This window comes from Scophthalmus maximus, chromosome 6, assembly GCF_022379125.1.
Source record: "Scophthalmus maximus strain ysfricsl-2021 chromosome 6, ASM2237912v1, whole genome shotgun sequence".
Taxonomy (NCBI): Eukaryota; Metazoa; Chordata; class Actinopteri; order Pleuronectiformes; family Scophthalmidae; genus Scophthalmus; species Scophthalmus maximus.
The window spans coordinates 3,105,047-3,127,098 of record NC_061520.1 but is presented as its reverse complement, the minus strand read 5'-3'; the positions used below and the strand labels follow the sequence as shown (position 1 = coordinate 3,127,098).

Sequence of the window (22,052 nt, the reverse complement as noted above, 5' to 3'; positions counted from 1 at the left end):
TGTGTTGACATGATGATGATCCACAATAACAGACAGACAGAGACTCATTGATTATGATTATCATTGATTTTATTCTTTGTTTTATTCTTTATCCAGGCTGAGTCAGTGCAGTTTGTCAGAGATCAGCTGTTCTTCTCTGGTCTCAGCTCTGAAGTCCAACTCCTCCCACCTGACAGAACTGGACCTGAGCTACAACAAGCTGCAGGATTCAGGAGTGAAGGAGCTGTGTGGTTTTCTGGAGAGTCCACACTGTCGACTGGAGACTCTGAGGTCAGACACCATGTTCACACTGTATATTGTTATTAATGACTCAGGTGTGCTGGTGTCTTTAAACGTCACCAGCAACCATCTGACCAAATGTGTTCAACTAGTTCATAAATTCATCTCAGCACTGGACAGACGAGGAACTTTTGATTATTTAGAACTTTGATTGAAGATGTCGTCTGTTCACACGTACAAGGCTGCTGATAGAAACATGAGTGAGGACAAAACCACAGTGAAGTCAGTTTTATTCTTTATTCATCATATGATTCTCCACATTATGGAACAGATGATCGGATACTAAATGATTTCGAGGAAGAACTTTTCTAATGGAGTCTCATGTTTTATTCTTTATCCAGGTTGAGTCTCTGCAGGTTGTCAGAGATCAGCTGTTCTTCTCTGGCCTCAGCTCTGAAGTCCAACTCCTCCCACCTGAGAGAACTGGAACTGAACCACAACAAGCTGCAGGATTCAGGAGTGAAGGAGCTGTGTGGTTTTCTGGAGAGTCCACACTGTCGACTGGAGACTCTGAGGTCAGACACCATGTTTACATTTTCTTCTTCATTGTTATAATAGTAATAATAATAATGAACTTTATTCATAAAGCATCTTTCACAGCACCGTGAGGCTGCTGTCAGACATTGTCCTGAACTTCTCTGGAGGGTCTGTATGTGAGAACTCAAATGTCAGATGTTGCTCCGGACATGTTCAGGAACTCCTCCTGTCGGTCCTCTGGTCACATTTCCAGAGAATGTGTGAGTGAGTCCATGTGAGAATCCAGCAGGAAAATCTCTGGAGGATTCACAGAGTGGACGTGTTGATGAGTGTGAACAGAAACTGTGTTTCCACTGTTGAGTCATGGTCATGTCCTGCCTCCTGCTGCTCTAGACAGACGCCACAGAACCTTCTGTCGTGAACGTGTTTGACTCAACAATCTCCTGCTGTTTGTCACTTGTGAACCACAAACTCTGGAAAATATCTGGATGCAATTCTGCGAACGTTCTCCAGAGGTCCTGTCTGAAAACAGCTTTAGAAAGAGTTGCACCAGGCAGGTTGTTCCAGAGAGGGGGGGCCTGGATGGAAAAGGCCCGGTCCCCCTCGGCCCTCAGCTCTGACTGTGGAATATGGTCCACTGACTGTGGCCGAGCAACGTGGAGACAAAGACAAATCTCATCTCACTTTAAATGTCTCATTGTGTTTCTCATTTAAATATTTTGTTTATATCATGTTATCAGACAATTAACAACTTTCAGTATCTGTGAGTCGGAACATAAAAAGTTCATCTGACACTGACTGAAACACTGGAGTCTTTAGTCTTTAAGGTGTTTGGACTTTCAGTTTTCTAAACCTCCATGTTCTCAACTTTCTTCATGTTGAACAGACGATGAAACACTGAACGGTTTCAAGCAGAAACTTTGTTTTCTAATGTCTCATGTTTTATTCTTTATCCAGGTTGATGAACTGCAGGTTGTCAGAGATCAGCTGTTCTTCTCTGGCCTCAGCTCTGAAGTCCGACCCCTCCCACCTGAGAGAACTGGATCTGAGGGGAAACTACCTGAAGGATTCAGGAGTGAAGGTTCTGTCTGCTGGACTGGAGAGTCCACATTGTAGACTGGAGACTCTGGGGTCAGTTCACTGACTGGATCTGTTGTGTTTGTTTTGGACACGTACATGTTAAATGTTAGAAGTTTCAGTTCTGCTGAGACCAGTCGTAGTGTTTGTGATCTAGAGTCGTGGAGACACTGAGATGTTTCTCAGGTTTCTGGTGATGCTGCTCATCAGAACATGACAAACGCTGCGTCTCTCTTTAACAAACAAATAATGTTCAGAGCTCGTGTCACAGAAGTGATGGATCTGACAGTTCTGTGAAAAGTCAAAGAGTTCAAAGGGTCCAGTCGAGTTTCTCTTGAAAACACATCTATGAAACTGTTGTTCTGTTCTCATGGATGCACACGGTCATTGTGTTTGTGATGTAGGGACCAATCAGCAGACGAGCTCGACAGTGGCTCAGATCAACTAAACACAGGAAGTGAATGAAAGACACAATCAGGGATTTGTTGGCTGAGGAACCAGATTGAATGGACTCGACCATCAGGACCCGTCTCCACTTTGAACATGTTTTAATCTCACAGACCTTCAGGGAGAAGAAGGTCGTGTGACACATGAGAGAATGAACAGAGGTTTTCAGTTGAACATCTCTGATTTGATATTTATCTTCTAGTTACAGTTTGGACTGAGGTCAGCAGCAGGTCATGAGTCTGTGTTGACATGAACAGGTGTATGAATGTTGTGTTGACATGATGATGATCCACAATAACAGACGGACAGAGACTCATCGATCAGGATTATCAATGATTTTATTCTTTGTTTTATTCTTTATTCAGGTTGAGGGGCTGCAGGTTGTCAGAGATCAGCTGTTCTTCTCTGGTCTCAGCTCTGAAGTCCAACTCCTCCCACCTGAGAGAACTGGACCTGAGCTACAACAAGCTGCAGGATTCAGGAGTGAAGGAGCTGTGTGGTTTTCTGGAGAGTCCACACTGTCGACTGGAGACTCTGGGGTCAGACACCATGTTTACATTTTCTTCTTCATTGTTATAATAGTAATAATAATAATGAACTTTATTCATAAAGCACCTTTCACAGCACAGTGAGGCTACTTTCAGACATTGTCCTGAACTTCTCTGGAGGGTCTGTATGTGAGAACTCAAATGTCCACAGATGTTGCTCCGGACATGTTCAGGAACTCCTCCTGTCGGTCCTCTGGTCACATTTCCAGAGAATGTGTGAGTGAGTCCATGTGAGAATCCATCAAGAAAATCTCCGGAGGATTCACAGAGTGGACGTGTTGATGAGTGTGAACAGAAACTGTGTTTCCACAGTGGAGTCATGGTCATGACCTGTTTTTTAAAGTCTCATGTTTTTATCTCTATCCAGGTTGAATTACTGCAGGTTGTCAGAGATCAGCTGTTCTTCTCTGGTCTCAGCTCTGAAGTCCAACTCCTCCCACCTGAGACAACTGGACCTGAACTACAACAAGCTGCAGGATTCAGGAGTGAAGGAGCTGTGTGGTTTTCTGGAGAGTCCACACTGTCGACTGGAGACTCTGAGGTCAGACACCATGTTCACACTATATATTGTTATTAATAACTCAGGTGTGCTGGTGTCTTTAAACATCAGCGGCGACCATCTGACCAAATGTGTTCAACTAGTTCATAAACTCAACGCAGCACTTTCACAGACTGGACAGACGAGGAACTTTTGATTATTTAGAACTTTGATTGAAGAAGTCGTATGTGCACACGTACAAGGCTGCTGATAGAAACATGAGTGAGGACAAAACCACAGTGAAGTCAGTTTTATTCTTTATTCATCATATGATTCTCCACATTATGGAACAGATGATCAGACACTGAATGATTTCCAGCAGGAAGTTTCTAATGAAGTCTCATGTTTTATTCTTTATCCAGGTTGATGAGCTGCAGTTTGTCAGATATCAGCTGTTCTTCTCTGGCCTCAGCTCTGAAGTCCAACTCCTCCCACCTGAGACAACTGGACCTGAACCTTAACTGGCTGCAGAATTCAGACCTGAAGAAGCTGCGTGATCTTGTCCAGAGAGTCGAGTGTTGAGTCTGGAGCCAGTGAGGTGAGTGGAGGGCTGGAGTCAGTCTTGTACTGATCACAGTCATTAAGAGTTTCCTCAGTGAAGCTCAGAGAGCAGCGACAGACAGAGAGAGAGAGAGAGAGAGAAGAGTCAGCCAATCAGATGAGCCAGAAGCTCGATGACCTCACATAAAGCTGGACTACACAGTCTCTGCAGACACACGAGACTCCTCCCCCTGCTCCACCTGGACCCTTTTTATTCATCAACATCTTCAGACCACCACGCTCCTCCACCTCTCAACAGCCTCCGTGGCAGAGGAGCCTTGTCAATGTGTGTTGCTCTCCAGTTGTTGTTTTGTTTTTTTAATGACCTGATGATGTCACTGTCAGTCTCACACCTTTTTTCAAAACGATGCAGTGGGCGGAGTCAGACTCAGAGCTGGGGGCGGGGCTACACTTTGATTTGATTGATGTTGCAGCAACTTTTTCAACCTCTTCTGCTTTTTATTGACGTGATGAAACGAGAATTAGACGAGATTAGATTTTGTATCAGTAGCCTTCAGCCCTCGACCACCGACCCACCGCTGCTTTAACACTGAGCTGTTTGATAAATGTGTATCTATCTATAACTATCTCTACAGTATATATCTATGTCTATATATAGTTATATACATATACACACATATACATACACATTCCCAAATCTGGAGCCACACGTGTACTCAAAAACTAGAGATATGGTTTCAATCTGTTGATTACAATTTTTTTGATCAATTCATTGACCCTTGGTTCTGTCAAACGTCACATTTATTCTGTGAAAAAAAGTAATTCTGCCTTCATCGATGGATGAGAAGCTCAACATAACTTTAAAAAAACATTTGACACGATGATGTCACTGTGAGCAGATACTGTGCCGAGACATCAGATTATTTCGTTGGGTGGAAAATAAATGAAATAAGAACATTTGACTGATTTATTGACCTCACTATGTAAAGTGCCTTGAGACAATGTATGTTGTGATTTGTCGCTATACAAATAAAACTGAATTGATCCGTGACCTTTTTCTTCTTCTTGTTTTCTTGATCTAATCGATCATCAAGAGTTGCCAATAATTCCTGTCAATCAATCAATCAACTTGCTGTTGCTGATCTATAGGGACACACATTTATTTTTCAATAGACTCACATTCACAGATATTCATGTCACAGACTTCAGAAAGAGGAGCCTGACCGATACATCAGTTGGACGTTTACCGATCTTTTATTGTACAGAATAAAGAATTATTTTCTGAATTCAGGTTCTATATATTTTTGGTTGCATTTGTGTTTTATTTTTATTCATAGTTATTTATGATAAAAGATGCTGGTTAAATATCAAGCCTAATATCAAGAAATTACATTTCTTGGTCATAATGGTTTGATAACTAACATCTGAGATGGATTCATCTCGTTATCGGAAAAACTTGTACTCCCTGATATCGATATCGGCCCCCTGATAAACTATCGGTCGGGATCTAGGGGAAAGATGATGCGGGCAGGTGTGAAAACAGGTGGCAGTTTTGTTCGTTCAACAGTAGTGTCTTGGTACTTGAGACCAGTTTTGAAATGTCTTGGTCTCAGAATCGACTGCACTTTTACTCAGTCTCCGATCCAGAGGACTGGAGATTTTGTCAAGACCACGACTGTGGGGATTTCGCTGAATTGCTTTGTGCATCGTCTGATTAGTTTGTTAATATCATTTCAGTGAGGAACACTCTTGTCATAGATTTATGCATTTATTGCAACAAGTGGAAATACAGTTAGGCTTGGCGCTGATGGCTCCATTCTCAATAATGCCCCCTGTGTTTAGCCAGCAGCATGCTAGACCAAGACAGGGGGCGCGATGCAGAAATCCCCCAAAACAACGGAGCCCAGCGCGAAGCTGAATAACGCCCATGCCAAGCATCAGCCAGGCTATAGGAAAATATCTGTGTAGCAGCAAGCATGCTGCAGACCTCAGCTATCCCAAATGCTTTAGGGACGGATGCAAGCATGCACCCCGTGAGAGGTCATACTTCAGTTATGTGAAATATCTATGTGTAGATGTTGGAACCAAGGCAGCTGTGGATGTTGCTGCGCCAATGCGGAGGGAGTGAGAGGTGTACAGCTGAGGAGGGAGTCCACGTCGTTTGCGCAGGAGACGGAGACAGAGATGGGTTGTGAACCATGACCTTGACGTGTCCTTTCTTTGTCGGTCAGGAACAACGGTTGGTCTTGCATCACACAAGGATGCCGTTGCAGGTACCGGGTCAATGAAGATAGAGGACAGAAAGCCGTGATAGATTGAGAGATGACAACAGTTGAACCTTTACCCTCCCTTTCTGTTTTAGAATGTTTAATTTGGATGGAATATATGTGAGTATCTACTGTGATGTCAGAAATGGTAAGAAACAAAGGAGTCTGAGCTGGTATTGTGTTCACTGCACCTCTGGAACCCATAAAATGCAGTGAAGAAACCAGTTTGTGCACTAGAGGTAATAATAAAAAAGGAAGGCGCTTATCATGGTATCCCGGCTGCTCTTTTTAGGCTGTTGAAGAGGAGGCGTATGTAGACGTTCCCAAGCAGGCTACATACTGGGGGATCTGTGCATCTTAAATGAAAACTGAATACCTGCTACCAATGCTTTGATGGAAGAAGGTTGCGTTTTTCTGGATTCAAACAGTAAACAATAATTTACAAATCATAGGGATGTTAACGGGCATTCCAGGAAGGAAGAAAGCAACGCAGAATGAAGTGAAATAGGACCATGCAGAGATCACGTAAGACTGAAGTGCATCTTCTAGTGTAGTTCACTTTGTGGGAAGGCTGGGAAACGCAGGCCCTGAGGCGCCGCTTGAGGACAGAGAATTCTGAATTCCTGGAATTTCAAATCGGGACAGGGAGTCAGCAGTTTCATTATCCAAGCCACGTAGGTGCCCTGCGCGGAGTGTGAAATTGCCCCGGACATATGACCACGTTAGTCTTCTAACAAATGTTATTAATAAAGGGGATAGATGCAAAACTTTTAAATGATATTAACAGTAGCCTCGTTGTCACAGAAAACTCTGATTTGTTTCCTAGACCACAGGTTGCCCCAGAGAATGCATGCAACAACAATGGGATACAACTCAAAGTGCGGTAGAAAGTAATTCAGAAGGAAGCGCGAGCAGTTCTTTTGGCCGAACATCAGCTACCATTGATGGTTGTAAATGCCCCCCCCCCAAAACCAATGGAAGGAGCCGCATCGGTAAAAATTTCAGGGCGACTGACGGTTACCATTCGATCTGTGGTTACATTTCTGGATGTATAATGCTGCCTTTGCAGAGAAGATTTGTGGAGCTCATGAAACAGAGCCCCCGTAAAACACTGCCAGGTCTGATATAATGGCTAAATATGTGTTCAATTCAGATCTACGTTCTGGATAGACTTCACGCGTCTCTGAAATCGCCACAAGCAACAGCTCGGCCAACGTCAGAGTTTTGGATAGGTGGAAGAATGGCGGGAACTGCAGTTCCCAGCGTCCTGTGCGTCGTGACGTCACCCGGAAGCGCTCCGAAGGCGAGGCCGCTGTCGCTGTAGATGCCCTGGAGTCGACGTCGGTAGCTGCTGCCGGAGCGGGTTTCAAAACCCGGAGGCGGACTTCATCCAGGGAGGACTGCATGTTGGTGGGAGCGGCGAGGACCGGGTCTTCGTGCTGATGGTCGTATGTCTGGAGTCTTGGTCTTTGAGAAGCGCTGTTGGCGCTAACGGAGCAGTGTTGTTAGCGTTAGCAGCAGCGGGGCGACAGCACTTCTTCTGTCAACAACTTTCTCGGACGATGAAGCGACGGGAGGAAGATGACAGCTCTCTTCATCTCTCTCCTCCGTCGCTCCCTCGTCGTCTTGGGTGTCGAGGTCGCAAACCTTCCTCGAAATGGATCCGTCGTCCAGCTCGAGATGAAACGTGACGCACGCGGATATGGTGAGTATGATGAATACAGAGTGTTTGGACTAAACAAGGGTGATTGGAGCGGATAGTTGTCGCAGCAGTTGACGAGAGACGAGGACGAGCGGCGGACCAACACAGACGCACCAACAACCGGAAGTGACACACTACGTCAGCGCAGCACAGACGCACCAACAACCGGAAGTGACACACTACGTCAGCGCAGCACGTCCCCTGTGACGTGACTTGATGCGCTCGCTTCATGTTGTAAAAGAAGCCTACGACCAACACCGCGAGTCACGTGTGTTTTAAATGGGGGCCTTGTAATATTCTGATTCACGGGCTTCTCCAAACGTTTTGGGAATAAAGCGACGTTTTGTAAAAATTCAGTGTTTACATTGTGTTTTTCAATGTGCATGAAAGTTGATTATCGTTGAAACGTGTTTTGAACAGATCATATCCACATCGGTAAATATCGGTTATCGGCCATAACTGAAATTTTAATATCGGTTATCGGCCGACTGTTCATATCGGTGCGTCCCTAGCACTCTTACACATCATAACTAAAAGCAGGTACAGTATAATTCGTTATCGGTCTAATTCTCTAATAATTTGAGATTCTTTGGGAACGACAAAGACGACTGTGACTCTCAGGCAGGGGCGGAATTTTGATTTCAAAGGTGTGGGGGGGTAACAAAAGTATTTTACAACAAAACAAAATACAGCAAAAAGTAATGATCTTTGTCTTTTGAAGTGTGTTTCTGTAGGTCTTGGTGATCATGGGGAAAAATCATCGTATCCCAAAAAAAACAAAATGGTTTTACTTGTCATTAAAAATTGTCTGAAAACGACTGGACCTTTGTGACGCATTCTGCTGGATTGTGTATTTAGTTTATTGCCAAATGTTTCCAACGTACATAAATCAGAGGAATCTTATTTTGTTCAAGCTAAAAGTCCATGAGTGTTTCACAGAGGATTTTGAGAAACAAATTATTCTACATTTCAAAGTTAAATCCATAGATCTGGTGAACTTTGACAGCAATTTAGGATGCTACATCTATGAAGGACTATATACACATTGAGCTCAGATAGTTTCTTTTATTATAATTTATTTAATTTCCTTTTCAATCAATAACTTTATTAAGGACAGTTTGCACATACATATAATACAAATACACTCACAAACAACAACAAAATAAATAAATAAATAATGATCAATTCATATTCCAGGGAATCTACAAAATCCATCAAGGCAATAGGCAGTCCAATTCATAACATTAACTACAGTTACAAGAGTTCCAATATCCGTCATGTGGGGTCACAAATGTTGAATATATTTGCACATAGCTTTACAGTTCTTTGAATATTTGATGGAGCCTAAATATTCATGGATTTCATACTCAAACACAGGAAAGAATGGTTTAGAGCCCCTGAACTTACACCTGTGGATGTGATATTCATCAAGCAATTATAAAATATTTCCTTCTCTCTCTGTCTTAGGTTCCACTACACCAAAGAAATCATCCTGAAAACAAAAAGAAAAACCTGTAACAACATGAGATTGGATGAACTCAAGAACATTTGACCAGAATTTCTCTGTATATGAACACTTCCAAAACAAATGGGAAATATTTTCATCTGTGAGCTCGAGAGGAGGGGCGTGGCTAAGGGAGCTCGAGTGGGCGCTGTTTCCGCGTGGTCCTAGTGCCTGCAGGATTCTACTGTTTGTTTCGGGTTTTTTGTTTAACGTTCGTAGTGCGCGTGTGTGTGCGCGTGTGTGTGTGGTTGTTCCTCCTTTGTGTTGACACTTCACAGTTTCTCCTTCAAGTGACCGAGGAGGAGAACTGTCGACCATGTCAGTGAAATACAACACGAGGCCACACAGGAGCTTCTGGAAAGGTTTAATCTCACGTACTTCCACTGTTCTAACCAACAGGACGATGTCAGCTGCTAAATAACCTGTGACCCAACATGAGGATCGGACAGAGGAGGCGAGGAGCTGGAGAAATGATGGAAACAGGAGAATGAAGTTGTTCTAAAAATGTGAAGTGAAACAAAACCAAAGACTAAAGATGACGTCTATATCTGCTTTACACACACACACACACACACACACACTCTCTTTATCTCTCTCTCACACACACACACACACACACACACTCTCTCTTTATCTCTCTCACACACACACACACACTCACTCTCTTTATCTCTCACACACACACACACACACATACACAGAGAGGGAGGAGCAGCTGAAAACGAAAGTGTTCAGAGTCAGACTCCATTTTAACTGAGCAGAACAGGAGGAAAACAGGAAACTGCCTCATGTGAGTTCATAATTTGACTTCAGTTTTCTGTCCTTTATTAAAAATACATAACAGTTATTACTATAACTCATTGAAAGTGGTGACTGTCCCATGTTGGTGCCTGTGAGCAGCGTCTGTGGGAGGAAGGTCCAGGCTCCATCACAGAGAAGAGTTGGTTCATCAGAACAGAGGAAACGACAGAGTCACAGCTCTGAACACTCGTTGGAACAAGAGAGGACGAGGAGACGAACATGGAGGAACAGTGAGTGAACTGTCGTCCACAGGAGAAGCAGGAAGAAGAGAGACTATGAAGTGAAGACGACTCATCACTGATTCTTTTATTCTGTGGAGTCTCTTCCTGTCTGGTCTCCTGGTCTCTGTGCGCTCACAGATAAACATGTGACGTGTGACGTGTATCTAGAGTCAAACTTTGTCTCAATGATGGACAGATGATACACGTGGTTTTAATTGTACACATGTTAAACCAATGAGGAGCCTCTAACTTTAGAGCTGCAGGACTGACTGTTTATTATAATGAGCTTGTGTGTCTCCAGTGTTGGAGCTTCACCTCTCAGACCAGAGAAGATGAGTGATCTGGAGGAAGACGAGGACAGAACAGAGTCTCCAGTGTCCAGCTGTGTGTCCATGAAGAGTGACCGGTCCAAAGGTCGTATGCCAAACTTCAGTGGTGAACCTGGACCCTCACACTCTGAGTAAGAGACTGTGTCCACACTTTACTTTGTGTCTGGTTCAGTCAATCAACCTCCAACATGTCGATGTAGAAACTCTTCACAGTTTCCAGTCACAGAGGAAATGTTCAGAAAGGGAAGATGCTCATTAGAAGTTCTGATGATGTGATTTGTCCACAGACAAAGATCAGAGTCTCCAGTGTCCAGCTGTGTGTCCATGAAGAGTGACCGGTCCAGAGGTCGTCCTCCAAACTTCAGTCGTGAACCTGGACCCTCACACTCTGAGTAAGAGACTGTTTCTACTGTGAACTGGTCTGAACATGATTCAGTGTTGAAATGGATTTCACATTTATGAGTTGGTGCCAAAGATCTTTACTCAGGATTTTTCTAAAGTCACAGTCACATTGTGTTTGTTCTTTATTGAACCTGCTAAGAGGTTTTGTGCAGGAACATTGAAGAGAAGCAGCACTATATTATTATATATATAATATTATATATTATATACATAACATAATACATAATATTATATATTATATATTTTTTTTAATTTTCAAAGGTACAAAAATGGGAAAAGTCAATAGAAATGTTTACATCACAACTTGCAAATGTTTAACTGCACGTAACGTGAAAAATAATGTGTGAGATGATATTTTCATTGGACTAGTGATCTGTGGGTTGCCGTCACTGATGTAATGTGTCATAAAGAAAAGTCTCCATGTCCACAGACAGAAGAGGAGTCATGTTTCTGAGGAGAAGCTGCCGTCCTGCTGTGCTTCTTGTCAGGACGTCCTGAAGGATCCAGTCTCCACCAGCTGTGGACACTGGCTCTGCAGACGCTGCATCACCTCATACTGGGACCAGTCGGGTTCACCAGGAGAGTCCTCCTGTCCCCAGTGTGGACAAAGATCCAGAACAGGACCTGGAGCTCAGACAGCAGGTCAGAGCAGCTCTGTGCAGAGTGAGACTGAACTTCTGTCTGATGGTTTCATTTGTTAAATCATTCAGCACTGACTTTTAATATGATTATAAAAATGACAAAAGATTAAAAACCTTTGCTTTGTCTTAAGTTTTTAATAAAGGTCCAGTTCAGAATGTGTCTGTCAGTCGGGCTGATTGTTTTGTTTTAATCCAGCTCATTTTCTTGAGAGCATCATTCAAACAACTTCAAACTCAACAAGGTTCATTTGTTATTGCTGGACTTTCATCCAACTTACAGTTACATGGTTGTGTAATTTTTCTATTAATGATTTATAGTTTGTATATTTGATTTTCTTGAACTGTTTAATCCAGAATTAAACACTTCACTTCCTCTGGTCCTCAGACAAACACCCGCCAAGTTCGACGTCGATCGTATGAGCTGTTGTCTAGAAATCCTACAAACAGAAAGACAAAGATTCGTCCGTTCATAGTTGGATGTATCTAATGAAAGTGATCATCAGATTCTCTGTCTTCAGTCTGACTCTGGTTCTTGTCTTTCAGCAGATCGTGGTCTGCAGCAGGTTCTAGATGAACATAAGATCAGTCTTAGGAGGAGATGTGAACGTGTGACTGAAGGAAGTGATGACAGAGGAAGTGAAACCCTCCTCAACAGGATCTTCACTGAGCTCTACATCACAGAGGGACAGAGTGAAGAGGTCAATACCCAACATGAGGTGAGGCAGCTGGAGACGACTTCCAAGAAGAAGACCCACCATGAAACTCCCATCAAGTGCCACGACATCTTTAAAGATGGACCCGACCAGCAGAGACGCATCAGAGTCGTCCTGACGAACGGCGTTGCTGGCGTTGGAAAAACCTTCTCGGTGCAGAAGTTCACTCTGGACTGGGCCGAGGGTTTGGAAAACCAAGACGTCAGTCTGCTGATTCTGCTTTCGTTCAGGGAGCTGAACCTGATCAAAGACCAGCAGCACAGTCTTCTCACGCTGCTCCATGTTTTCCATTCATCATTACAGAAGGTCACAGAGGAGAAGCTCGCTGTCTGTAGACTGTTGTTCATCTTTGACGGCCTGGATGAAAGCAGACGTTCTCTGGATTTCAACCACAGGGAGGTTGTGTCTGATGTCACACAGAGGTCATCAGTCAACGTGCTGCTGACGAACCTCATCCAGGGGAATCTGCTTCCCTCCGCTCTTGTCTGGATAACTTCCCGACCTTCTGCGGCCAATCAGATCCCTCCAACTTGTGTTGACAGGGTAACGGAAGTACGAGGCTTCACCGACACCCAGAAGGAGGAGTACTTCAGGAGAAGGTTCAGTGATGAAGAGCTGTCCAGCAGAATCATCTCACACGTGAAGACGTCCAGGAGCCTCCACATCATGTGTCAAATCCCAGTCTTCTGCTGGATCAGTGCTATAGTTCTGGAGCACATGTCGACCACAGACCAGAGAGAAGAGCTGCCCAAGACCCTGACTGACCTTTACTCACACTTCCTGCTGGTTCAGACAAGGAGGAAGAAAGACAAGTATCATGAAGGACGTGAGACGAGTCCACAGGAGCTGACGGAGGCCGACGGGGACGTTCTCCTGAAGCTGGGGAGGCTGGCGTTTGAACATCTGCAGACAGGAAACATCATGTTCTACCAAGAAGACCTGGAGCGCTGTGGTCTTGACATCACAGAGGCCTCGGTGTACTCAGGAGTTTGTACTGAGATCTTCAGAAGAGAGTTCGTGATCTTCCAGAAAACCATCTACTGCTTTGTTCATCTGAGCGTTCAGGAGTTCCTGGCTGCAGTCTACATGTTCCACTGTGTCACCAACAGAAACACAAAAGTCCTGGACGACTTCCTGGGGACGAATTGGAACAACACACGTGACTCTCCTCTGGAAGACTTCCTGAAGACAACCATGAAGAAATCCCTTGAAAGTCCAAATGGCCACCTGGATCTGTTTGTCCGCTTCCTTCACGGCCTCTGTCTGGAGTCCAACCAGAGACTGTTAAGAGGCCTGATGGGTCAGAGAGAGAACGATCCAACGATCATCCAGAGAGTCATCGACAACCTGAAGAAGATGAACAGTGATAAAATCTCTCCTGACAGAAGCATCAACATCTTCCACTGTCTGATGGAGATGAACGACCTCTCAGTACATCAGGAGATCCAAGAGTTCCTGAAGTCAGAGAACAGATCAGAGAAGAAACTCTCTGAGATCCACTGCTCTGCTCTGGCCTACATGCTGCAGATGTCAGAGGAGGTTCTGGATGAGTTGGACCTGAACAAGTACAACACATCAGATGAGGGACGAAAGAGACTGATCCCAGCTGTGAGGAACTGCAGAAAGGCTGGGTGAGTTCAGACCAATGATGGACGACGTGTCTCCACTTCCTCCCACTGAACTAAACTGAAGCCACAATATCTCAGATACTGGCGCCGCCATCTTGTTCTGGTGCAACATTTGGAGACAGAGTCTGTGGCCAATTACGATGTGTCACCATGTTGTTATAGGATCTAACAACGAATTATATCTAAACATACTGGTTCATGACCTGTACTGCAGCCAGCCACCAGGGGGCGACACAGATCTTTTGGGTTCACTTTTGAGAGCTGACATGTCGTCCATCTTTATCCACAGTCATTGGTCCAGACGTGATCGTGAACATGATCAATCAGTGTAGATCAGTAGTTTAGTTCACTCATTGTGAAATGATTTCTGATCTTACACCTCAGTGTGTTTCCAGCTGTTGGTGAGAACGATTGTTCATCAGAAAACTGCAGAATCAAACCTTTAGTGTCTCCAGAGGAAGCTGAGGAGTTTCCTCCAGTGATGTGACCTGAGTCAGCGTCAGTCTGGAGTCGAGACGACGAGTTTGAAAAGTAAACACGTGTCCTCATGTATCAGAGGTGTGGATATATGAGAGCACATCAGAGTCAACGTCCTGCTTTTCATTCATTCATCTCAGATTCAAGTAAAACACAGATTCACCTTAAAAGTCTGCGAGTATGAGGGACAGTGATGAGGATTATTGTTTCATGTCCAACACTATGAGATTGGATCAGATGAACCATGGATGTGTAGAGTAGATGGTAAATACATCATGACGTGTTTTCTCATCAGATGCATCGAGTGTATTTTTATTAAAGATTGCCTGATTTTTTATTTTCTCTTTATACAGGCTTACTGACTGTCGACTCTCAGAGACTCACTGTGAAGTCGTGGCCTCAGCTCTGAAGTCCGACCCCTCCCACCTGACAGAACTGGACCTGATGGGAAGCTCCCTGAAGGATTCAGGAGTGAAGGTTCTGTCTGCTGGACTGGAGAGTCCACATTGTAGACTGGAGACTCTGAGGTCAGTTCACTGACTGGATCTGTTGTGTTTGTTTTGGACACATACATGTTAAATGTTGATATTTATCTTCTAGTTACAGTTTGGACTGAGGTCAGCAGCAGGTCATGAGTCTGTGTTGACATGAACAGGTGTATGAATGTTGTGTTGACATGATGATGATCCACAATAACAGACAGACAGAGACTCATTGATTATGATTATCATTGATTTTATTCTTTGTTTTATTCTTTATCCAGGCTGAGTCAGTGCAGTTTGTCAGAGATCAGCTGTTCTTCTCTGGTCTCAGCTCTGAAGTCCAACTCCTCCCACCTGAGACAACTGGACCTGAACTACAACAAGCTGCAGGATTCAGGAGTGAAGGAGCTGTGTGGTTTTCTGGAGAGTCCACACTGTCGACTGGAGACTCTGAGGTCAGACACCATGTTCACACTGTATATTGTTATTAATAACTCAGGTGTGCTGGTGTCTTTAAACGTCACCGGCAACCATCTGACCAAATGTGTTCAACTAGTTCATAAATTCATCTCAGCACTTTCACAGACTGGACAGACGAGGAACTTTTGATTATTTAGAACTTTGATTGAAGATGTCGTCTGTTCACACGTACAAGGCTGCTGATAGAAACATGAGTGAGGACAAAACCACAGTGAAGTCAGTTTTATTCTTTATTCATCATATGATTCTCCACATTATGGAACAGACGATCAGACACTGAATGATTTCCAGCAGGAACTTTTCTAATGGAGTCTCATCTTTTATTCTTTATCCAGGTTGAGTCTCTGCAGTTTGTCAGAGATCAGCTGTTCTTCTCTGGCCTCAGCTCTGAAGTCCAACTCCTCCCACCTGAGAGAACTGGACCTGAACCACAACAAGCTGCAGGATTCAGGATGGAAGGAGCTGTGTGGTTTTCTGGAGAGTCCACACTGTCGTCTGGAGACTCTGGGGTCAGACACCATGTTTACATTTTCTTCTTCATTGTTATAATAGTAATAATAATAATGAACTTTATTCATAAAGCATCTTTCACAGCACCGTGAGGCTGCTGTCAGACATTGTCCTGAACTTCTCTGGAGGGTCTGTATGTGAGAACTCAAATGCCAGATGTTGCTCCGGACATGTTCAGGAACTCCTCCTGTCGGTCCTCTGGTCACATTTCCAGAGAATGTGTGAGTGAGTCCATGTGAGAATCCAGCAGGAAAATCTCTGGAGGATTCACAGAGTGGACGTGTTGATGAGTGTGAACAGAAACTGTGTTTCCACAGAGGAGTCATGGTCATGCCCTGCCTCCTGCTGCTCTACACAGACGCCACAGAACCTTCTGTCGTGAATGTGTTTGACTCAACAATCTCCTGCTGTTTGTCACATGTGAACCACAAACTCTGGAAAATATCTGGATGCAATTGTACGAACGTTCTCCAGAGGTCCTGTCTGAAAACAGCTTTAGAACGAGTTGCACCAGGCAGGTTGTTCCAGAGAGGGGGGGCCTGGATGGAAAAGGCCCGGTCCCCCTCGGCCCTCAGCTGTGACTGTGGAATATGGTCCACTGACTGTGGCCGAGCAACGTGGAGACAAAGACAAATCTCATCTCACTTTAAATGTCTCATTGTGTTTCACATTGAAATATTTTGTTCATATCATGTTATAAGACAATTAACAACTTTCAGTATCTGTGAGTCGGAACATGAAAGTTCATCTGACACTGACTGAAACACTTGAGTCTTTAGTCTTTAAGGTGTTTGGAGTTTCAGTTTTCTAAACCTCCATGTTCTCAACTTTCTTCATGTTGAACAGACGATGAAACACTGAACGGTTTCAAGCAGAAACTTTGTTTTCTAACGTCTCATGTTTTATTCTTTATCCAGGTTGATGAACTGCAGGTTGTCAGAGATCAGCTGTTCTTCTCTGGCCTCAGCTCTGAAGTCCGACCCCTCCCACCTGAGACAACTGGACCTGAACTCCAACAACCTGCAGGATTCAGGAGTGAAGGTTCTGTTTGCTGGACTGGAGAGTCCACATTGTAGACTGGAGACTCTGAGGTCAGTTCACTGACTGGATCTGTTGTGTTTGTTTTGGACACGTACATGTTAAATGTTAGAAGTTTCAGTTCTGCTGAGACCAGTCGTAGTGTTTGTGATCTAGAGTCGTGGAGACACTGAGATGTTTCTCAGGTTTGTAGTGATGCTGCTCATCTGAACATGACAAACGCTGCGTCTCTCTTCAACAAACACATAATGTTCAGAGCTCGTGTCACAGAAGTGATGGATCTGACAGTTCTGTGAAAAGTCAAAGGACCAGAATGGACTCGACCATCAGGACCCGTCTCCACCTTGAACATGTTTTATTCTCACAGACCTTCAGGGAGAAGAAGGTCGTGTGACACATGAGAGAATGAACAGAGGTTTTCAGTTGAACATCTCTGATTTGATATTTATCTTCTAGTTACAGTTTGGACTGAGGTCAGCAGCAGGTCACGAGTCTGTGTTGACATGAACAGGTGTATGAATGTTGTCTTGACATGATGATGATCCACAATAACAGACGGACAGAGACTCATTGATTAGGATTATCAATGATTTTATTCTTTGTTTTATTCTTTATTCAGGTTGAGGAGCTGCAGTTTGTCAGAGATCAGCTGTTCTTCTCTGGCCTCAGCTCTGAAGTCCAACTCCTCCCACCTGAGACAACTGGACCTGAGCTACAACAAGCTGCAGGATTCAGGAGTGAAGGAGCTGTGTGGTTTTCTGGAGAGTCCACACTGTCGACTGGAGACTCTGGGGTCAGACACCATGTTTACATTTTCTTCTTCATTGTTGTAATAGTAATAATAATAATGAACTTTATTCATAAAGCATCTTTCACAGCACAGTGAGGCTGTTGTCAGACATTGTCCTGAACTTCTCTGGAGGGTCTGTATGTGAGAACTCAAATGTCAGATGTTGCTCCGGACATGTTCAGGAACTCCTCCTGTCGGTCCTCTGGTCACATTTCCAGAGAATGTGTGAGTGAGTCCATGTGAGAATCCAGCAGGAAAATCTCTGGAGGATTCACAGAGTGGACGTGTTGATGAGTGTGAACAGAAACTGTGTTTCCACAGTGGAGTCATGGTCATGTCCTGTTTTTTAAAGTCTCATGTTTTTATCTCTATCCAGGTTGAGTCGCTGCAGGTTGTCAGAGATCAGCTGTTCTTCTCTGGTCTCAGCTCTGAAGTCAAACTCCTCCCACCTGAGACAACTGGACCTGAGCTACAACAAGCTGCAGGATTCAGGAGTGAAGGAGCTGTGTGGTTTTCTGGAGAGTCCACACTGTCGACTGGAGACTCTGAGGTCAGACACCATGTTCACACTGTATATTGTTATTAATAACTCAGGTGTGCTGGTATCTTTAAACGTTGGCGTCGACCATCTGACCAAATGTGTTCAACTAGTTCATAAATTCAACTCAGCACTTTCACAGACTGGACAGACGAGGAACTTTTGATTATTTAGAACTTTGATTGAAGAAGTCGTATGTTCACACAAGGCTGCTGATAGAAACATGAGTGAGGACAAAACCACAGTGAAGTCAGTTTTATTCTTTATTCCTCATATGATTCTCCACATTATGGAACAGATGATCAGACACTGAATGATTTCCAGCAGGAACTTTTCTAATGAAGTCTCATGTTTTATTCTTTATCCAGGTTGATGAGCTGCAGTTTGTCAGATATCAGCTGTTCTTCTCTGGTCTCAGCTCTGAAGTCCAACTCCTCCCACCTGAGAGAACTGGACCTGAGCTACAACAAGTTTCAGGATTCAGACCTGACGAAGCTGCGTGATCTTGTCCAGAAAGTCGTGGGTTGAGTCTGGAGCCAGTGAGGTGAGTGGAGGGCTGGAGTCAGTCTTGTACTGATCACAGTCAGTAAGAGTTTCCTCAGTGAAGCTCAGAGAGCAGCGACAGACAGAGAGAGACAGAGAGAGAAGAGTCGGCCAATCAGACGAGTCAGAAGCTCGATGACGTCACATAAAGCTGGACTACACAGTCTCTGCAGACACACGAGACTCCTCCCCCTGCTCCACCTGGACCCTTTTTATTCATCAACATCTTCAGACCACCACGCTCCTCCACCTCTCAACAGCCTCCGTGGCAGAGGAGCCGTGTCAATGTGTGTTGCTCTCCAGTTGTTGTTTTGTTGTTTTAATGACCTGATGATGTCACTGTCAGTCTCGCACCTTTTTTCAAAACGATGCAGTGGGCGGAGTCAGACTCAGAGCTGGGGGCGGGGCTACACTTTGATTTGATTGATGTTGCAGCAACTTTTTCAACCTCTTCTGCTTTTTATTGACGTGATGAAACGAGAATTAGACGAGATTAGATTTTGTATCAGTAGCCTTCAGCCCTCGACCACCGACCCACCGCTGCTTTAACACTGAGCTGTTTGATAAATGTGTATCTATCTATAACTATCTCTACAGTATATATCTATGTCTATATATAGTTATATACATATACACACATATACATACACATTCCCAAATCTGGAGCCACACGTGTACTCAAAAACTAGAGATATGGTTTCAATCTGTTGATTACAATTTTTTTGATCAATTCATTGACCCTTGGTTCTGTCAAACGTCACATTTATTCTGTGAAAAAAAATAATTCTGCCTTCATCGATGGATGAGAAGCTCAACATAACTTTAAAAAAACATTTGACACGATGATGTCACTGAGCAGATACTGTGCCGAGACATCAGATTATTTCGTTGGGTGGAAAATAAAAACATTTTCTTTTACTGATTTATTGACCTCACAATGTAAAGTGCCTTGAGACAATGTATGTTGTGATTTGTCGCTATACAAATAAAACTGAATTGATCCGTGACCTTTTTCTTCTTCTTGTCTTCTTGATCTAATCGATCATCAAGAGTTGCCAATAATTCCTGTCAATCAATCATCGACTTGCTGTTGCTGCTCTATAGGGACACACATTCATTTTTCAATAGACTCACATTCACAGATATTCATGTCACAGACTTCAGGAAAGAGGAGCCTGACCGATACATCAGTTGGACGTTTACCGATCTTTTATTGTACAGAATAAAGAATTATTTTCTGAATTCAGGTTCTATATATTCTTGGTTGCATTTGTGTTTTCGTTTTATTCATAGTTATTTATGATAAAAGATGCTGGTTAAATATCAAGCCTAATATCAAGAAATTACATTTCTTGGTCATAAAGGTTTGATAACTAACATCTGAGATGGATTCATCTCGTTATTGGAAAAACTTGTACTCCCTGATATCGATATCGGCCCCCTGATAAACTATCGGTCGGGATCTAGGGGAAAGATGATGCGGGCAGGTGTGAAAACAGGTGGCAGTTTTGTTCGTTCAACAGTAGTGTCTTGGTACTTGAGACCAGTTTTGAAATGTCTTGGTCTCAGAATCGACTGCACTTTTACTCAGTCTCCGATCCAGAGGACTGGAGATTTTGTCAAGACCACGACTGTGGGGATTTCGCTGAATTGCTTTGTGCATCGTCTGATTAGTTTGTTAATATCATTTCAGTGAGGAACACTCTTGTCATAGATTTAACCATTTATTGCAACAAGTGGAAATACAGTTAGGCTTGGCGCTGATGGCTCCATTCTCAATAATGCCCCGTGTTTAGCCAGCAGCATGCTAGACCAAGACAGGGGGCGCGATGCAGAAATCCCCCAAAACAACGGAGCCCAGCGCGAAGCTGAATAACGCCCATGCCAAGCATCAGCCAGGCTATAGGAAAATATCTGTGTAGCAGCAAGCATGCTGCAGACCTCAGCTATCCCAAATGCTTTAGGGACGGATGCAAGCATGCACCCCGTGAGAGGTCATACTACAGTTATGTGAAATATCTATGTGTAGATGTTGGAACCAAGGCAGCTGTGGATGTTGCTGCGCCAATGCGGAGGGAGTGAGAGGTGTACAGCTGAGGAGGGAGTCCACGTCGTTTGCGCAGGAGACGGAGACAGAGATGGGTTGTGAACCATGACCTTGACGTGTCCTTTCTTTGTCGGTCAGGAACAACGGTTGGTCTTGCATCACACAAGGATGCTGTTGCAGGTACCGGGTTCAATGAAGATAGAGGACAGAAAGCCGTGATAGATTGAGAGATGACAACAGTTGAACCTTTACCCTCCCTTTCTGTTTTAGAATGTTTAATTTGGATGGAATATATGTGAGTATCTACTGTGATGTCAGAAATGGTAAGAAACAAAGGAGTCTGAGCTGGTATTGTGTTCACTGCACCTCTGGAACCCATAAAATGCAGTGAAGAAACCAGTTTGTGCACTAGAGGTAATAATAAAAAAGGAAGGCGCTTATCATGGTATCCCGGCTGCTCTTTTTAGGCTGTTGAAGAGGAGGCGTATGTAGACGTTCCCAAGCAGGCTACATACTGGGGGATCTGTGCATCTTAAATGAAAACTGAATACCTGCTACCAATGCTTTGATGGAAGAAGGTTGCGTTTTTCTGGATTCAAACAGTAAACAATAATTTACAAATCATAGGGATGTTAACGGGCATTCCAGGAAGGAAGAAAGCAACGCAGAATGAAGTGAAATAGGACCATGCAGAGATCACGTAAGACTGAAGTGCATCTTCTAGTGTAGTTCACTTTGTGGGAAGGCTGGGAAACGCAGGCCCTGAGGCGCCGCTTGAGGACAGAGAATTCTGAATTCCTGGAATTTCAAATCGGGACAGGGAGTCAGCAGTTTCATTATCCAAGCCACGTAGGTGCCCTGCGCGGAGTGTGAAATTGCCCCGGACATATGACCACGTTAGTCTTCTAACAAATGTTATTAATAAAGGGGATAGATGCAAAACTTTTAAATGATATTAACAGTAGCCTCGTTGTCACAGAAAACTCTGATTTGTTTCCTAGACCACAGGTTGCCCCAGAGAATGCATGCAACAACAATGGGATACAACTCAAAGTGCGGTAGAAAGTAATTC

General features: G+C 43.9%; 1 protein-coding gene and 1 long non-coding RNA gene across 41 annotated transcripts in view; both read left to right on the top strand.

The window, feature by feature from the left end:
- The window catches only part of LOC118308749 (NACHT, LRR and PYD domains-containing protein 12-like), a 988,189-nt gene that overhangs the window by 22,219 nt on the left and 943,918 nt on the right, over nucleotides 1-22,052 (top strand). For 7 of the 39 annotated variants that reach the window (XM_047332352.1, XM_047332363.1, XM_047332362.1 and 4 more), the window contains exon 8: nucleotides 10,979-11,083. The exons of 1 other annotated variant lie outside the window; for it this stretch is intronic. In XM_047332352.1, the coding sequence (XP_047188308.1) occupies nucleotides 10,979-11,083 (105 nt within the window). Of the gene's footprint in view, nucleotides 1-96; nucleotides 271-1,713; nucleotides 1,888-1,928; nucleotides 2,575-2,645; nucleotides 3,146-3,728; nucleotides 4,919-9,971; nucleotides 10,131-10,240; nucleotides 10,372-10,663; nucleotides 10,823-10,978; nucleotides 11,084-11,523; nucleotides 11,757-12,277; nucleotides 14,079-14,905; nucleotides 15,080-15,315; nucleotides 15,490-17,050; nucleotides 17,116-17,681; nucleotides 17,856-18,228; nucleotides 18,403-18,758; nucleotides 19,941-22,052 lie in introns of those variants that run through there. 31 more of the 39 variants (XM_047332365.1, XM_047332366.1, XM_047332384.1 and 28 more) reach the window with 28 other exon arrangements.
- LOC124850045 lies at nucleotides 7,427-8,188 on the top strand. 2 transcript variants are annotated; one of them, XR_007030823.1, is made up of 2 exons: nucleotides 7,427-7,839; nucleotides 7,908-8,188. It is a non-coding gene; the product is annotated as an uncharacterized LOC124850045 (long non-coding RNA). The 2 variants fall into 2 exon arrangements; XR_007030822.1 differs by having other exon boundaries at nucleotides 7,905-8,188.